The sequence below is a fragment of the Aedes albopictus genome, chromosome 2, assembly GCF_035046485.1.
Source record: "Aedes albopictus strain Foshan chromosome 2, AalbF5, whole genome shotgun sequence".
Taxonomy (NCBI): Eukaryota; Metazoa; Arthropoda; class Insecta; order Diptera; family Culicidae; genus Aedes; species Aedes albopictus.
Window position 1 is genome coordinate 164370785 of NC_085137.1, and position 19902 is coordinate 164390686.

At 39.8% G+C, this 19902-nt stretch overlaps 1 protein-coding gene across 6 annotated transcripts in view; it reads left to right on the plus strand.

The window, feature by feature from the left end:
* LOC109398697 (nicotinate phosphoribosyltransferase) overlaps window positions 1-19902 on the plus strand; it is an 82614-nt gene that overhangs the window by 15842 nt on the left and 46870 nt on the right. For all 6 annotated transcript variants that reach the window (XM_062850669.1, XM_062850670.1, XM_062850671.1 and 3 more), the window contains 4 exons: window positions 9408-9578; window positions 9661-9787; window positions 9858-9941; window positions 10026-10153. In XM_062850669.1, the coding sequence (XP_062706653.1) occupies window positions 9408-9578; window positions 9661-9787; window positions 9858-9941; window positions 10026-10153 (510 nt within the window). The remainder of the gene's footprint in view (window positions 1-9407; window positions 9579-9660; window positions 9788-9857; window positions 9942-10025; window positions 10154-19902) is intronic.

Below are 19902 nucleotides of genomic sequence, written 5' to 3' on the forward strand. Positions count from 1 at the left end.
GTGACCAGTTTGTCGAATTAAAAATTTACCCCGGTTATTCGACAACAGTCAGTGTCGTATTAGCGGGGTAATACGGTATCATAGATTTTTCCAGAAATTCATTCCAGGTGATTCCTCGTAAAATGCTCCCGAGCCCTCTTCCACAAGTTACCTCCGCAAAGTTCAGAGGTCCTTCCAGAAGTTTCTTCCGAAAATTCAAACAGGTATCCCTTAAAGAATTTCTCCAGGAATCCTCCAAGAAATTCCTGCAGGGAATTCCTCCAGATTTTTCACCATGAATTTCTTCAAGAGCTTCTCCATGGATTCTCCGGGAGTTCCTCCAGAAATTCCTTCGAAAATTCCTCCAGGGATTAGTCCGTGAATACCTCCGGGAATTTCTCCAAGGATTCAACCCGAAAATCCTCCGGAAATTATTCCAAGAGTTCCTCCAAAAGTTTCTGCAGGAGTTCCTCCGGGGAATCGTGCGGGAATTCCTCCAAGAATTTTCCCAGGAATATTCCAAAGAAGTTCCCCCGGCAGTTCTTCTGTGAATTCCACCGAGAATTCCTCAGGAAACTCCTCCAGGATTTCCTCCAGGAAACTTCTCCAGGATTTCCTCCAGGAAACTCCTCCAGGATTTACTCCAGGAATCCTTCCAGGAGTTCCTTTAGGAGTTCCTGCAGAAGTTCTTCCAGGAATTTCCTAAGAAGTTCCTCCAGGAGTTCCTCCAATAGCTCCTGTAAGAGTTCCTCCGGGAATTCCTCCGAGAATTTTTCCGGAAAATCCTTCAGGAATTCCGTCAAAAATTCATCCAGGAAGAATTTCCGGAGGAATTCCTGCAGGAATTTCTGGAGGAATTTCTGGAAGAATTTCCGGAGAAATTCCTGGCGGAATTTCCGGAGGAGTTCTTGGAGAAATTTTCGGACGAATTCCTGGAGAAATTCCTGGAAAAATTTCCGGAGGAATTCATGAAAGAATTTGTGGAGGAGTTCGTGGAGGAATTTCCGGTGGAATTTCCGGTAAAATTTCCGGTGGAATTTCTGGTGAATTTTCCGGAGGAAATGCTGAAGGAATTTCCGGAAGAAATCCTGGATGAATATCCGGAGAAATCGCTGGAGGAACCTGGAAGAACTCCCGGAGATTTCTGGAGGAAGTCCTAGGAGATGGATATGAAAAATCATGAAGATAGAGCCGTCGCATACCTAGCTTTGGCATCATGGTCAAAACGTCCTCGATGAAGGCTCCTCCAGGACCAGATTAGGTTGGCCGGTTTCACATGACCACTACCAGACACGCATCATCCAGCTGGACATGTTTGCCGTAGACACCAACATTCAACGACGAGACCGCTCGTGTAACGCTTGTATAAACAAGGTTCCTCTCACTAGCTCTCACTAAACTGTCAAAATCGCGAATCGACCACTCTTCTGCTGTCGACTGCCGAGCTAGTTGATTTCTGTAATAGCTTTTCTGCTCGACGCGACAGTGATAGTAGGCGAACCGAATTAATCGACTCGAGTTATGAAATAGCCCCCTTTGGCGGGATGCATGGGCGTTACGGAGGCGTTTTCGGGGGTTTGCAGAGCGTCTCGGGTGCGTTTCATGGGGTCCGAGGAGATTTTAGGGGGATTTTGGAGGCGTTTCAGGCAGTTTCAGAGCTTCTTCGACGAGATTCAAAGGCGTTACTAAAGCGTTACGGAGGAGTTTACGAGATTTTGGAGCGTGTTAGATGCGTCACATGAGGTCTGAGAGGGTTTTAAAGGGACCAGGCATTTCAGGTAGTTTCTGAGCACTTTTGACGGATTCAGAGGCGTTACGCAGGCATTTTCGACGACTTAAGAGATTCTCAGGTGCGTTACATGGAGTCTGAAGCATTTCAGTGGGATTTCAGAGGTATTTCAGGAACATTCAGAGCACTTTTGGCGGGATTCAGAGGTGTTAAAGATGCGTTTTTGGAGGTTTGCGGAGGGTCGCAGGTGCTTTACATGGGGTCCGAGAGAGTTTTAGGGGGATCTTTGAAGCATTCCAGGAAGTTTCAGAGCAAAAATGAAGTTTGAGGGCATTTTTGGCAAGATTCAGAGCCGCTACGGAGAGGCGTTACGGAGTGTCTCAGGTGCGTTACATGGGGTTTCTATCTGTTTTAGGGGGATTTCGGAGGCATTTCAGGAAGTTTTAGAGGAATTTCAGACATACCATCACAATACGCCCCTGAAATGCCCTTTTATTTTGAAACGCCCCTGAGACCTCCGTAATCCCATTGGAACACCCTTGAAATTTTTTTTTTATTCTCAATCACTTAATCTAATTTACAGCTCCTTTGTCCACTAGGGCACTACGTGAGCGATTCCAATTGGACGCTGCACTTACCATTGTACAGCGCCTAAATGTATACTATTCTAATTTAACTATTTCGAACTGGCGCCTTCTGCTGCTTTCACTTTTCTACCCTGTCCACAGTAGAATGATGAGCACGATGATGCTGATGTGTGGCTGTTGTTCCTTTTCCAGTCCAATTGGGGGTCGTCCATTATGAGTTGCGGTTCGCCGATATCCAAGTTTCCGGGTCCGTTAGAGCATATGCTCCAAAGAGGGTCAGGTGTCAGCTGCTCTCGGGGGGAAGAGCAACTGACGAAAAATTGCAAGTGCCGGGGCTGGGTTTGAACCCATGACCATCCGCTTATGAAGCGAACGTGTGGACCACTACGCCACGGGCCCCGACAACCCTTGAAATTATCATTATCAATTTTAAATGTCTCTGAAACCCCTTTGGACACCTTTAATTGGATCAAAAAATCCCCTGAAACGCACCTGAAAACCCCTTGAAACGTCCCTCAAATGCTATCAAACACCCCTAAAACCTGTAGAAACGCCCTTGAAGTGTTCCTGAAACTCCCAGAAACTCTCTGAAATGCTTTGAAACGCCCCTCAAACCCCTTGTAACGCCCTTTAAATGCCCCTGAGACCCCTTGAATTGCCCTTGAAACCCCTTGACTTCAAATTTCCATTATACAATGTATCACATGTTAGTTGCTCCTGAATACCTAGAACCCCAATTTACGGCTAAGGAGCGTAAATTGGGGGAGTGCTATTTGGGAATTAGTACGTAAAAGGGGAGGGGGGGCGTAAATTCAGTTCGGCGCAAATAAAGCGAGCGTAAATCGGGGTTTTAGTGTATAGCAGAAAAGTGCCCAAAATAGAAATAGCCCTATCGAGATGGTTCTACTTCCCTACTGTTTACTATTTTTTAATCCATTAAATAAACCGATAAATCAAAGCACTTAAAAATGTGAAATTCTCTGTCCATGTGCTATAGGGTGCGTGTACCAATTATGGCACTACCTAAGGAAAGCTATTTATACAAAAATAACGAGAACCCCAACGAATGTCACCAACAAGTTAAAAGACAGTTTAGTTTCCATACTTTACTGAAAAAATATAGAAACGGAGCCAAAACTACTTTTAGTATTTATTACAGCGTGTTCCAGTGATAGGAACCCTGTACCCTGTAAGAGTTCCTCCGGGAATTCCTCCGAGAATTTTTCCGGAAAATCCTTCAGGAATTCCGTCAAAAATTCATCCAGGAAGAATTTCCGGAGGAATTCCTGCAGGAATTTCTGGAGGAATTTCTGGAAGAATTTCCGGAGAAATTCCTGGCGGAATTTCCGGAGGAGTTCTTGGAGAAATTTTCGGACGAATTCCTGGAGAAATTCCTGGAAAAATTTCCGGAGGAATTCATGAAAGAATTTGTGGAGGAGTTCGTGGAGGAATTTCCGGTGGAATTTCCGGTAAAATTTCCGGTGGAATTTCTGGTGAATTTTCCGGAGGAAATGCTGAAGGAATTTCCGGAAGAAATCCTGGATGAATTTCCGGAGAAATCGCTGGAGGAACCTGGAAGAACTCCCGGAGATTTCTGGAGGAAGTCCTAGGAGATGGATATGAAAAATCATGAAGATAGAGCCGTCGCATACCTAGCTTTGGCATCATGGTCAAAACGTCCTCGATGAAGGCTCCTCCAGGTCCAGATTAGGTTGGCCGGTTTCACATGACCACTACCAGACACGCATCATCCAGCTGGACATGTTTGCCGTAGACACCAACATTCAACGACGAGACCGCTCGTGTAACGCTTGTATAAACAAGGTTCCTCTCACTAGCTCTCACTAAACTGTCAAAATCGCGAATCGACCACTCTTCTGCTGTCGACTGCCGAGCTAGTTGATTTCTGTAATAGCTTTTCTGCTCGACGCGACAGTGATAGTAGGCGAACCGAATTAATCGACTCGAGTTATGAAATAGCCCCCTTTGGCGGGATGCATGGGCGTTACGGAGGCGTTTTCGGGGGTTTGCAGAGCGTCTCGGGTGCGTTTCATGGGGTCCGAGGAGATTTTAGGGGGATTTTGGAGGCGTTTCAGGCAGTTTCAGAGCTTCTTCGACGAGATTCAAAGGCGTTACTAAAGCGTTACGGAGGAGTTTACGAGATTTTGGAGCGTGTTAGATGCGTCACATGAGGTCTGAGAGGGTTTTAAAGGGACCAGGCATTTCAGGTAGTTTCTGAGCACTTTTGACGGATTCAGAGGCGTTACGCAGGCATTTTCGACGACTTAAGAGATTCTCAGGTGCGTTACATGGAGTCTGAAGCATTTCAGTGGGATTTCAGAGGTATTTCAGGAACATTCAGAGCACTTTTGGCGGGATTCAGAGGTGTTAAAGATGCGTTTTTGGAGGTTTGCGGAGGGTCGCAGGTGCTTTACATGGGGTCCGAGAGAGTTTTAGGGGGATCTTTGAAGCATTCCAGGAAGTTTCAGAGCAAAAATGAAGTTTGAGGGCATTTTTGGCAAGATTCAGAGCCGCTACGGAGAGGCGTTACGGAGTGTCTCAGGTGCGTTACATGGGGTTTCTATCTGTTTTAGGGGGATTTCGGAGGCATTTCAGGAAGTTTTAGAGGAATTTCAGACATACCATCACAATACGCCCCTGAAATGCCCTTTTATTTTGAAACGCCCCTGAGACCTCCGTAATCCCATTGGAACACCCTTGAAATTTTTTTTTTATTCTCAATCACTTAATCTAATTTACAGCTCCTTTGTCCACTAGGGCACTACGTGAGCGATTCCAATTGGACGCTGCACTTACCATTGTACAGCGCCTAAATGTATACTATTCTAATTTAACTATTTCGAACTGGCGCCTTCTGCTGCTTTCACTTTTCTACCCTGTCCACAGTAGAATGATGAGCACGATGATGCTGATGTGTGGCTGTTGTTCCTTTTCCAGTCCAATTGGGGGTCGTCCATTATGAGTTGCGGTTCGCCGATATCCAAGTTTCCGGGTCCGTTAGAGCATATGCTCCAAAGAGGGTCAGGTGTCAGCTGCTCTCGGGGGGAAGAGCAACTGACGAAAAATTGCAAGTGCCGGGGCTGGGTTTGAACCCATGACCATCCGCTTATGAAGCGAACGTGTGGACCACTACGCCACGGGCCCCGACAACCCTTGAAATTATCATTATCAATTTTAAATGTCTCTGAAACCCCTTTGGACACCTTTAATTGGATCAAAAAATCCCCTGAAACGCACCTGAAAACCCCTTGAAACGTCCCTCAAATGCTATCAAACACCCCTAAAACCTGTAGAAACGCCCTTGAAGTGTTCCTGAAACTCCCAGAAACTCTCTGAAATGCTTTGAAACGCCCCTCAAACCCCTTGTAACGCCCTTTAAATGCCCCTGAGACCCCTTGAATTGCCCTTGAAACCCCTTGACTTCAAATTTCCATTATACAATGTATCACATGTTAGTTGCTCCTGAATACCTAGAACCCCAATTTACGGCTAAGGAGCGTAAATTGGGGGAGTGCTATTTGGGAATTAGTACGTAAAAGGGGAGGGGGGGCGTAAATTCAGTTCGGCGCAAATAAAGCGAGCGTAAATCGGGGTTTTAGTGTATAGCAGAAAAGTGCCCAAAATAGAAATAGCCCTATCGAGATGGTTCTACTTCCCTACTGTTTACTATTTTTTAATCCATTAAATAAACCGATAAATCAAAGCACTTAAAAATGTGAAATTCTCTGTCCATGTGCTATAGGGTGCGTGTACCAATTATGGCACTACCTAAGGAAAGCTATTTATACAAAAATAACGAGAACCCCAACGAATGTCACCAACAAGTTAAAAGACAGTTTAGTTTCCATACTTTACTGAAAAAATATAGAAACGGAGCCAAAACTACTTTTAGTATTTATTACAGCGTGTTCCAGTGATAGGAACCCTGTACCCTGTAAGAGTTCCTCCGGGAATTCCTCCGAGAATTTTTCCGGAAAATCCTTCAGGAATTCCGTCAAAAATTCATCCAGGAAGAATTTCCGGAGGAATTCCTGCAGGAATTTCTGGAGGAATTTCTGGAAGAATTTCCGGAGAAATTCCTGGCGGAATTTCCGGAGGAGTTCTTGGAGAAATTTTCGGACGAATTCCTGGAGAAATTCCTGGAAAAATTTCCGGAGGAATTCATGAAAGAATTTGTGGAGGAGTTCGTGGAGGAATTTCCGGTGGAATTTCCGGTAAAATTTCCGGTGGAATTTCTGGTGAATTTTCCGGAGGAAATGCTGAAGGAATTTCCGGAAGAAATCCTGGATGAATTTCCGGAGAAATCGCTGGAGGAACCTGGAAGAACTCCCGGAGATTTCTGGAGGAAGTCCTAGGAGATGGATATGAAAAATCATGAAGATAGAGCCGTCGCATACCTAGCTTTGGCATCATGGTCAAAACGTCCTCGATGAAGGCTCCTCCAGGTCCAGATTAGGTTGGCCGGTTTCACATGACCACTACCAGACACGCATCATCCAGCTGGACATGTTTGCCGTAGACACCAACATTCAACGACGAGACCGCTCGTGTAACGCTTGTATAAACAAGGTTCCTCTCACTAGCTCTCACTAAACTGTCAAAATCGCGAATCGACCACTCTTCTGCTGTCGACTGCCGAGCTAGTTGATTTCTGTAATAGCTTTTCTGCTCGACGCGACAGTGATAGTAGGCGAACCGAATTAATCGACTCGAGTTATGAAATAGCCCCCTTTGGCGGGATGCATGGGCGTTACGGAGGCGTTTTCGGGGGTTTGCAGAGCGTCTCGGGTGCGTTTCATGGGGTCCGAGGAGATTTTAGGGGGATTTTGGAGGCGTTTCAGGCAGTTTCAGAGCTTCTTCGACGAGATTCAAAGGCGTTACTAAAGCGTTACGGAGGAGTTTACGAGATTTTGGAGCGTGTTAGATGCGTCACATGAGGTCTGAGAGGGTTTTAAAGGGACCAGGCATTTCAGGTAGTTTCTGAGCACTTTTGACGGATTCAGAGGCGTTACGCAGGCATTTTCGACGACTTAAGAGATTCTCAGGTGCGTTACATGGAGTCTGAAGCATTTCAGTGGGATTTCAGAGGTATTTCAGGAACATTCAGAGCACTTTTGGCGGGATTCAGAGGTGTTAAAGATGCGTTTTTGGAGGTTTGCGGAGGGTCGCAGGTGCTTTACATGGGGTCCGAGAGAGTTTTAGGGGGATCTTTGAAGCATTCCAGGAAGTTTCAGAGCAAAAATGAAGTTTGAGGGCATTTTTGGCAAGATTCAGAGCCGCTACGGAGAGGCGTTACGGAGTGTCTCAGGTGCGTTACATGGGGTTTCTATCTGTTTTAGGGGGATTTCGGAGGCATTTCAGGAAGTTTTAGAGGAATTTCAGACATACCATCACAATACGCCCCTGAAATGCCCTTTTATTTTGAAACGCCCCTGAGACCTCCGTAATCCCATTGGAACACCCTTGAAATTTTTTTTTTATTCTCAATCACTTAATCTAATTTACAGCTCCTTTGTCCACTAGGGCACTACGTGAGCGATTCCAATTGGACGCTGCACTTACCATTGTACAGCGCCTAAATGTATACTATTCTAATTTAACTATTTCGAACTGGCGCCTTCTGCTGCTTTCACTTTTCTACCCTGTCCACAGTAGAATGATGAGCACGATGATGCTGATGTGTGGCTGTTGTTCCTTTTCCAGTCCAATTGGGGGTCGTCCATTATGAGTTGCGGTTCGCCGATATCCAAGTTTCCGGGTCCGTTAGAGCATATGCTCCAAAGAGGGTCAGGTGTCAGCTGCTCTCGGGGGGAAGAGCAACTGACGAAAAATTGCAAGTGCCGGGGCTGGGTTTGAACCCATGACCATCCGCTTATGAAGCGAACGTGTGGACCACTACGCCACGGGCCCCGACAACCCTTGAAATTATCATTATCAATTTTAAATGTCTCTGAAACCCCTTTGGACACCTTTAATTGGATCAAAAAATCCCCTGAAACGCACCTGAAAACCCCTTGAAACGTCCCTCAAATGCTATCAAACACCCCTAAAACCTGTAGAAACGCCCTTGAAGTGTTCCTGAAACTCCCAGAAACTCTCTGAAATGCTTTGAAACGCCCCTCAAACCCCTTGTAACGCCCTTTAAATGCCCCTGAGACCCCTTGAATTGCCCTTGAAACCCCTTGACTTCAAATTTCCATTATACAATGTATCACATGTTAGTTGCTCCTGAATACCTAGAACCCCAATTTACGGCTAAGGAGCGTAAATTGGGGGAGTGCTATTTGGGAATTAGTACGTAAAAGGGGAGGGGGGGCGTAAATTCAGTTCGGCGCAAATAAAGCGAGCGTAAATCGGGGTTTTAGTGTATAGCAGAAAAGTGCCCAAAATAGAAATAGCCCTATCGAGATGGTTCTACTTCCCTACTGTTTACTATTTTTTAATCCATTAAATAAACCGATAAATCAAAGCACTTAAAAATGTGAAATTCTCTGTCCATGTGCTATAGGGTGCGTGTACCAATTATGGCACTACCTAAGGAAAGCTATTTATACAAAAATAACGAGAACCCCAACGAATGTCACCAACAAGTTAAAAGACAGTTTAGTTTCCATACTTTACTGAAAAAATATAGAAACGGAGCCAAAACTACTTTTAGTATTTATTACAGCGTGTTCCAGTGATAGGAACCCTGTACCAGTTATGGTTACATTTTGTAACTTCGGTTCCTTTTCGCACTATTTGCATGCATTCCTTATGGGATTAGCCATAACTGGTACACTATTGCTGAAAAGGGTGCAAGGAAGCCAAAATTTTAAGGAAAATGATTTATTTCTACCATGATTGGAGGAAAATGTGAAGTTTAAATGAGTGCGACTATATTTTGTGAACGTGATCTATTGTTCACAAATTTTTTCTTGATGATTTACATCGTTAAAGAGTGAAAATCAACTATGGCGAATAATTGGTGTTATAGCCATAATTGGTACACTTACCCTACATCTTCAAATGTCACTCGAAATGACTCGGCGGTAGTCCCAGTATTGGCTTATTAATCATGCATTTTTTTCCCACACGCATTTCCATTCCAGACCTCTACCAGATCACGATGGCCTACGCCTACTGGAAGTCGGGCAAAATCGACGACCACGCCGTGTTTGATCTCTTCTTCAGAACCAACCCATTCCACGGGGAGTTCACAATCTTCGCCGGACTAGAAGAGTGTCTGAAGTTCATGGAAAACTTCCACTATTCGGAAACAGGTAATCAAGCGATTCGTTTGTTTTGTTGGGTAAGGTTGAGCAAGTTTATTTATAATTCGATTCGTTTTCTTGGGGGGTCCAGATATAGAATACCTAAAACATGCCCTCCCCCAAGGCATCGAGGAGGAGTTTTTCGAGTACCTTGGCCAGCTAACGGCGAAAGACGTCACACTGTACGCCCTGAAGGAGGGCTCGGTTGCATTCCCCAGGTAAGTTGGTGGCTAGGTAGGAAGTGCTCAATTTCTATTGATATTTAATTGGTAATAATTATCCCGACAGAGTCCCGCTCATCAAAGTGGCTGGTCCACTGATTATTGCGCAATTACTGGAGACAACCCTGCTGACCTTAGTAAATTACGCGAGGTACGTATCCCACAACAGATCGGAAATTGATCGACAAATAATTCAAGTTCACCGTTTCGTTTCTTCCCGCAACCTCTAAAACAGCTTGATGGCCACCAACGCGGCTCGATACCGGATGGTGGCCGGGCGGCATATCAACCTGCTCGAGTTTGGCCTCCGACGAGCTCAAGGGCCCGATGGAGGCCTTTCCGCATCCAAGTACGCCTATATCGGTAAGTCATTCCCTAAAGAACACATCACTAGTCTCTATCAGGGTGGGAGGAGGGTATGTGCGAGCAACACCGGGTAACGATCCGAAACAAAACATTGTCGAAATCAGCGTGGAGGCACGTTTGGTTCCGCGTGTCAATCGTCCGTCCGGCCGGAGGAATACCTAGTGGAAAATGTCTATCGATTTATTTGTGTTGTGGAACCCGCATGGGATCCAAGTGCGGAAAAACACGCGATACCAATCAAACCGCTGCTGCTGCCGAGCTGACTCGTCAAATCTACCGGAGAAGTTTCCTGAGAAGCTACCTCTACATCAGCAGCAGGCAGCATACCGATCAAATTCTAGAACGCACATGACATTGCACAGTGTCCACGAAAGGGACTAAAATTAAAAAAAAAAAAAAACTGTGAATACAGATACAAATACAAATACAAATATTTATACTCTAATTTTCCCAGTGGAATTTGGCAGATAATATCTGTGAAATCATGAAAACCCTTTTAAGAACATTCAAGTGGATCCCCAAAAGGATTTCTATCAGCACTAACGGAGAAACATTCATTCTAAGCCCTGAAGTCTCATGCCTGATAACCAGTGACTTTCGAGCCAGCCTCTGTTTTAAAGACATTACAACTACTGAGTATTTCAGAAAAAAATACTAATAACACCGTAACAGTTATTCAAGAACTCTTAGCATCTGGCGTGGTGTTTATAAAATATTCTAGTAGAATTTCTATATTATAGCATTCTTACAGGTTTTCTGAAGAATTCTCTTCTAAAATTCTTTTGAAAAAATGCAGAAAGACATTTCAGTGGAAATCGTAAAAAAGCGTCTGTATTTGTGCTTCAATATCCTGGATAATTTATTGCCGGAATTGTATTTTTTTTTTATTTCTGGAAAAGTCATACAGCAAATTTCTGTAGGTTGTCTGAACAATTTCTTATGAAATTTCCCTAATAATGTCTTCCGTAACTCAGAATGTCTCGGAACATGCTGCTCCAAAGAATTGCGTGCAATGTAACCACAAAATTTCTTGAAAAGTTCCTCTTAAAAATTGCACATCAAGTGGATCAGGCTTCAATCTTTTGGAATAAAATGTCTCAGACCTCAATCACTTGAACATGAAATGAATCAGACCTGAACCTATTGAATATGAAGTGAATGAGCCTTGAATCACTTAAACATGAAGTCAATCAGACTTGAATCACTTGATTATGAAGTGAGTGTCAGACCTGAATCACTTGAATATCATGAATATAAAGTGAGTCTGACCTAAATCACTTGAATATGAAGTGAATGAGCCTTGAATCATTTGAAAATTATGTGAATCAGACCTAAATCACTTGATTATGAAATGAGTCAGACCTGAATCACTTGAATATCATGAATATCAAGGGAATCGGATTTGAATCGCTTGAATAGTGAATCAGACGTGAATCACTTGAATATGAAGTGAATGAGCCTTGAATCATTTGAAAATGAAGTGAATCATACCTAAATCATACCATACCTCTTGAATATGAAGTGAATCAGACCTGAATCACTTGAATATGAAATGAATCAGACCTGAATCACTTGGATTTAAATGACACAGGCCTGAATCATTTGAATATCATGAATCCAAGTGAATGAGATTTGAATCGCTTGAATATAAAGTGTATCAGACCTAAATCACTTTGTCCAAGACTTGAACTTTCTATCTCATCAGGATCAAGAGATAGAACTAGTTAATGCTCATTTTTCCATGCTCACTAGCGTCACCTAGCGGCAGAATTGCGAATCAATCTGCTTGCCATTGTGATGCCAACGACCTTCCGAACAACTTTGCTGAAGACTTGCATAACGGTGTACCTTTGCATATTTTCAGAAATTTGAGATATAGCAGCACATATGCAGTTGTTTTGATGTGATGCTAAACTTTTCAAGGTGATGCAATATTCAACTGAGTGTTGCAATACTTTTTCAAGCGAGTCCGTACTTATGACAGGTAGTGTATGTATAAAACCACAATTTGATATACAGGGGGTGGCCAAAATGTTTGGGATAGGCAACTTTTTTTTTCTCTCACAAAAAAGTTACAGTATACTTTTCATAGAGTGCATCAAAAAATCTCAAATTTTACTGTTTGTCAAAATTATTATATGTGCATCATTGGTACAAATTTGGGCTTGATTGATAAACTTTTCGCGAAGCTAGAACCGTTCCCGTAAAACACTATTTTTTAGACATCTTATTTTTGAGCTGTCATATCTCGGAAACCAGTGAACCGAATTGAATAAAATTTTGAATGTTTGTTACAAAATATATTCATGCTTCACGAGTTATTAAAACATAGGTACTTTTTGAACGTTGAAAAAAGTTATCATGGGTTGATACTTTTTGGATTTTTCTCAAAAATAGTTATTTATGTCACGAGTTGCAAAAAGTTGATTTTTTCAGCACGAGTCGTACATATACGAAGAGTGCTGAAAAAAACGAGTTTTGCAACGAGTTCCATACAAAATTTTATGCAATGATTTTTTCATAATACAACTCATTTGAGTTGCATAATGTTCATAATGCAACTCAAATGAGTTGCATTATGAACATTATGCAACTATTTTTCATTATGCAACTCGTTTCAGTTGCATAATGAACCAGTTCGGAAAAATTTACCATTATAATACCGAAATGAATTAGATAAAATAGAAATTATGATACTGAATTGCATAAATGTATTTTTTTACATCAATGTCAATAAATTTTAGTTTTGATATCCAAAGATTTTCCACTCCTGCTCTCAAGATATCTCTATTAAGATATATTAGAGCCTATTTGGATTAAAGGAAGAGCACATTTAGTCATTTTTGTGTGGTATTGCAAATCTGACTAATTTTTCTCTATATGGGTAAAAATTTCAACCTGGTATAACTCAGTTCATCGTGAGAAAATATAACATTTAATAACGTTGTATCAAGGAATATATTGTTGATAAACGTTAAAAAATTCATTCTATTCGGTTCACTGGTTTCCGAGATATGACAGCTCAAAAACTAATTGTCTAAAAATAGTGTTTTACAAAAAAGCTTCTAACTTTGCGAAAGATTAACCAATCAAGCCCAAATTTGTACCAATGATGCACATATAATAGGTTGACATACAGTCAAAATTTGAGATTTTTTTATGCACTCTATGAAAAGTTATAGCTTGTGAACTTTTTTGTGAGAGAAAAAAAAGTCGCCTATCCCAAATATTTTGGCCACCCCCTGTAAGTCGCCTGCAGAATTCCGCTAAATATTTCAGAAATTAATGAATATGTTCAAGGGATTCCTCTAGCTGCGAGTATAGCAACTATGGCAAGGCAAAATTGTTGAGTATTCTCCTATGAATCAATGTATTCAGTAATATAGGCAGGGCCGGATCTAAGGGGTGGCCGGGGGGGGGGAGCCAGGGCCCGGGCCCCTACATTTTAGGGGCCCCCACAAAAACCATTTTTGGTTGCTACACATTAACTTTATTCTTTCTCATTGCTCAAATACTGTTCAAAAAACAAGGAAAAACTTTTTTGCTCATCGCTCCGAGAGGGGCCTCCACGTCTGATCTGGCCCGGACCCCCACAATCCTTAATCCGGGCCTGAAGGCAATTTTATACAGTCTATCGAAATTTCCTCCATGAGCTGAGTTGTAAATTCTCCTATCAATGGTCTTTAGAAAGGTCATTATAATTTCTTCTACAATGACCTCTCTCCCTTCAGTTTCTTAAGGCATTATTCTTTAAACTCCTAAAATGTCTGTAAGCCATTTCTAAAAATTAGGTATATATGTTTTAGATGTTAGACAGAAAACACTTCAAGAGTTTCAGAATGCCACCCAGAACCAGAACTGACATTGATCCATTAAAAAAAATCTAAATAACTAAATTCTGATTTTTGTTTTGAATTAGACATCTTTGAAACCATCAATTATCTCTTTCCTGATTAGGCTACAAACTATCACAGAAATATTTCAACAAAAGTCATGTCATCGAGAAATTTCACAGATGTTCCGCAAACTGCAAAATCATGACATCATGGCAACATAACTTTATTTTTGGAGACACTATATAAAGCTTCGAAAAAAGAATGACAGTTCGGATTTTCTAAAAATAATCATTTAACTTGGACTTTTATCTCAAAGATTTCACATATATTTTTTTTTTAAATTTTGGACACCTCCTGAAATTGCGTAAACTGTAGGGAAATATTCATTTTTTCTTATTTTTGCACAAATATATTCTTATCCAGAATACTCTGTTACGTAATCAGGCAATTATTATAAGAAACTAGTAGATTAATTTGTTTAAGTGTATGCCATCCAAAGCCAACCAAAACAAACACCGACCAGTAGACCTAAACTAGCTTGAAAACTAAACCTGGTCTCAAATTATATTGCGAAAGTGCCGTGACGTGTCGAGACAAGCCATTTCCGCCGTGTGGTAGCCTAGGATACCGTAAAGTAGTCATGAACCCACGGGAAGCCTGATCCGCAATCGCAGTCAAAGTCAACACGTTTTATGATCCCAGGCTGGTCAGATACTATATGCTGAAGCAATTTTAGGATGATTGATACCAATATTGCTACTAACCTACCGAAAATCCCGAACATTGTTTTGTATAAAAACATGGGCCGGGAAATCCGGATTTTCCGGCACCAACGGTGACCAGACCGGTTCAACCAAATATTGTTTCATTAGATAATAAGTTTGTGAGTTGAATGAACCAAATGAAATCGGTGGAAAATTGACTGAGATATGATTATTTCAGTTTCGTGGGTACCCGGGTACCCTGCCGGCATTCTACGGGTGTTTTTTGTTTATTTGCCGGTCACACTACGGTTAATAGCATTTTGTACAGATTGTTATTTTGTGTGATCTTCACATTTTCAATAATACTCAACATTTTCCAAATTTCTTCAGGCTGTTCTAACCTTAACTATATTGTTAAGATTTGATAGAAGAACCGGAATAAAAAGACCAACCATGCTTAGAGTTTGAGCATTTTACATTTACAGTTAATTTCCGATAAACTTTTTATTCTGTTGTTTTATTTTCGTCAAAAATTAACCGAACACGGTATTCAAAATTAACTGTGTAGTAAAATTCCTAAAAAAATATTTGTACTAACATCATTAGAAAAATGTAGCTGGCAAAACACCTTGAGAATATTTTCATTACTTAAAGATATCTGAAACAATTCCTTAGGCTGTTTCTAGAAATTTCCAAAAAAAATATTATTATTTCCTGTTGAACCTGTGGGATGAATTCTAATTTGAATATTTATAAAGCCTAAAGAAATAGCTACAGGGATCTTTGAACAAATACTTTTAGAACTTTTTTTAAGGTCTCGCGAATGAATTTGTGGAAAATTTTGGAAGAACTTTCACTGAAACGAAAGAAATTCCAAATCCTTAAAATACTTTAAAAAATATATTGCAGTATTTTGGAAAATTTTCAGGGCACACCTTAAAGCAAAATTCGGGAAGCATGAAGGGACACAACCCAGGTTAAATTTCGATATTATTATTTTCCTCGTGGAGCTTAATGTATGAATCTAAAAAATCTAGCTTTTCTAGTTGAATTTTGGAATGAGTTTTTTGTCCTTTATTAACGAGATTTTTACCCGCCCAGCTAACACAAAGTCTTATATGATGTTGCATAGGATGCTAAAGTGGAGGCCATATGCGTACAAGCTTCCATTTATCCGCGTGTAAAGTGTGCGTATATCGCCTCCACTTTTGCATCCTATTCAACATCATATGCGATCGTATGTTGACTGGGCGGGGCTAGTTATTCTCGGAACCCAACTTTTGCTTTCCTTCCGAAGGAAGAACTCACATTGTGTGAGTTTATCGAATATGGGATTCGATCCCAGGTTCTCGACGTGATAGTCACGTGTTTTAACCATTACACCAGATACTGTAGATGTTTCAAATTATTCGAAGACTTTTGAAGACATTTGAAAAATAAAATCAATGATATAGATTATTTTTAATTTTTTTTTCTGACAGTATCATTGACGAAGCACTTTCTTCAGTCTAATCTGCGAAGTATGTAAACTTTATGTTGGATTGACTTTTAGTGACACTGTTGAAACTTTGGTGAGCTTCCTTTCCCATTTTATTAACGTTAAATGACATGGTTTTTTTTCATATTTTTGGGAGATGAAGTTACTAAAAATATGCGGTTTAAGATTGAGGGAAAGTTTACCAGATAAATTGTTGACAAAACAGGGTCTAGGTTCAATTTTATAAGGAGTCTTATTTTGGATACTTTTCATAATAATTCTGTCAATTTAGTACCAATTTACTCAAATTTTCATACACCGCCAGATAATCTACGTACACTAAATTCTTTTTTTACACGATCTTTTTTTACGCGGTTTTATTTTACACGATTTTTTTTACACGATTTTCTCGAAATTACGCGATGTGTTTTTGGGAAGATTCTTCTCTCCTGGTCGCAATTTACTTCCGATGGGGCTCAAATTTCTACCAGAGATCTCTCTTATCATCCTTGATACCCTGTCAAAATTTTAGGATGATCCGATAAAAAAAGTTTTGAAAACTTTTTTTACACGATTTTTTTACGCGGAACAAAAAATCGCGTAAAAACAGAATTTAGTGTATCTCACCGTGTGTATACAATTTTAATTGTTTGGTATAAAATGGACTGAATTTTAGTGGAAAGTGCTCAAAATGGGTGGCCCTGTTCCATTAGCGTAGTCAGCTTTCTCGTTTTTCTTGCTAAACAAACACAAGAAAGAGAAGGATGCAAGGATGGCCATTCACTCTCTCTTTCATCTCGTTCTATCTCGTGTCTGTTTGGGGGAGTGAGCAAGAAGAACGAAAACTAACTATACCAATTCCCTACCCAAAGGTCTCACATCTTATCTGAAGACATTTAATTTATATTGCTTTGATCGAAATCGAGTTGTTGTTGGTGTGAAACACGGGGAACAACATTCGGTAGATAATATTTGAAAAAAATCATTTTTTTTTTCCCGAACCATATAACCGATACTTTGCCTTGAATGTTTGAAATATCCAACCCTAGCAACACCCATGTCATAAAAGAGTTACTGCAGTGCAAATTTTGGTAGTATAGAAATTAATTCGACGTCATTCTAACACAATGCTAAAATTACGTTAAATTTACTTCTATACAACCAAAACTTACACTGCCGTAACTTTTATATGACATGTGTGTTGCTTGGGATATGGACAATTTCTATCAATAATTACTATTTCCAAAGAAATATCGAGAAAAATTGCAAAAATGGTTCAACATTTTTTATAATGTTCGAAAATTTATGTGAAAAATATACAGGAATTCACAAAAAAATCTGACGAATTTAAAATTTTTAAATTTTTTAGATTATTTCTCAAAACAAACTCAATATCTGTTTCCAAAATTCCGCACACAATTACAAGTAATACTTATTGGGGTTCTTCTTTATGTTTTGGTTTTTTTTATAAAATAACGGAGTCATCTTCTCAAAATCAGTTTTCATACACAGTTAGAGAAAGGATCAAGGTATATACTGAGCTTTTTTTTCTGGTGAAAATTGTTAATCAGTTCAGAAACCATTTTTATCTTTTCAAAACTTCATTTTAAATTTATTTCTGTAAAACTGGTTTCTGCAAACAGGAAAAAAAAATCATATGATACCTTGATCCTTCGTATGACTATAAATGGAGTCCGATTTTGAAAATGTTACACCGTTTTTTAAATAAAAAAAATAACAAAATGAAGAAATGCATAGAGTTTTCCCTTAAAATATTTTTATAAAATCTTCAATCTTTTTCTTTAAAAAATACTGTAGAAAAAATAATTTACTACACTAGTGAGTTACTCACAATTGCTTCGAAAAAAAGACAATCCTCATGCCGGTGAGCAATGAAAGAAATTCCAGTTGAAGAAATTTTCACCGCAATTTGCCCAGAGGAAACTCTTTGCAAAATCTGGCGGGGACGTTATTCTTTTTTTAGGCAATATTTTTGTTTATTTTTGTGTTGTTATAGTAATGTTACAATACATTTTTGGAGTTTGTTCCGTATATTCTCAACGAATTTGTTCAAAACAGTCTATTAAAAAAGCATACACTAAGAACAATGTTCCCATAACCCCAGTAGAATCCTCTTTAGAAACAACAAGACAAGACAAATCAATTTTTTTCTTGGAACTTTGCCAAGACGTGATTTTGATTTCTCGAAAAGTTCTAAAGTTTCCTTATATTGTGCATTATCTTTACGAGATACCTACAATTCATAATTAATCAGAAAATCGTTTATGGCTTAAAATTGATAATAACGACTCAAGTACGTCCGATCATATTTCTTATGAAACTCTCTACAGAATCAATTCCAGGTTAGGATAGTTGCGAATTTCAATTTCTTCATGTTCTATTTTGTAGTATTGTTCTGACCCAATCACAGAATATTGTTAAGGCTTTTTACGGCAATACTTCGTATTCGTATATTCGTATGAAAAATATCATCTTATATGCTCACTCGCAGTGATTGCGTTGATGCTTTTTATGCTACGTTGTTGCAGAATTTAAAGTTTATTATCACTTCAAAAACGCGAGGCAAACAATCATTGACAAGCAAAAAGTCAAAGACTAATTTGAAAACTTAGTGATGAATCATGATACCTTAAGAGTTTACCTTTTCAAACATACTGCTTGAAAAGTGTCCCTGGAAAATATTTTTTATTCATTTCACTCTTCAGGACGCACGCTGTTGAAAAAAAGTAGGACACTATCGAAAAACCTCGCTCAACGTATACATCGCGAGCGCGGTGCAGTTTTGGGAATAAACATGCGCGCGTCCTAAAAGGTTAAACTGGTATTACTACGAAAATTTATGACTTTCTAAAAATAAAACTTTTTGATCCTATTACGATTTTCTACGAGGTATTGAATCAATTGTAGCCTGCATGTATGTTGATTGTGGAAATCATTCCATCTGATCTTTTCTAGGAGTTCCTCCATCAATTACATCTATAATAACTCCACTAACTCCTTCCGTTTTGCAGATTATTTTGAAAACTTTATTTTTATAAATTAAACACCAGCGAGAAAGTGCTCCAAAATATTATATTGAAAACTTCAAAAGCTTTTCAAAAATTCCAATGGAATTCTTTTTACCAAAATTTCTGATCAAGCTGAAACTTTTGAAACATTTTTTTTTAATCAGATAATTTGCTTACAATTACAGAAATATTCAATTTTTTTTTCTTCAGATTTACAATAATTACGTCAATTTTTGTCCTGGAGTTTGTCCAACAATTAGGACTCCAAAACTCCTTCGAGTTATTCTTTCAACATATTTTATTCAAGCTTTTAAAGGAATTCTTTAAATTTTCAATTACTCAAAGAACTTCTTCTTCATTCGACTCCGTCTACTTTCACACCTGAAGAAATTTCTGCATAAATGTTTCCAGTGAATGTACTGGTATTGTTTCTAAGTTTTTATCAATATTTGCCCACTATGCGCTTTGTAACAGCCACCACCTACGCTGCGGAAGCAGCAAATCATGCAGGAACCCTACACCTATTCCGTGCCCGTCAAAACTGTCATAGATTTCGAGCCTAACCTTGGCAATCGTTTTGTTGAATCCTTGACGACGGACGGGGGCACCCTCAACGAAAATTGGTGCAATCCAAGGTGCAGTTTATTTGCATCAATGTATGCAGTCGTTAGACGAAAAAAAAGGAACTGTAAATACACAA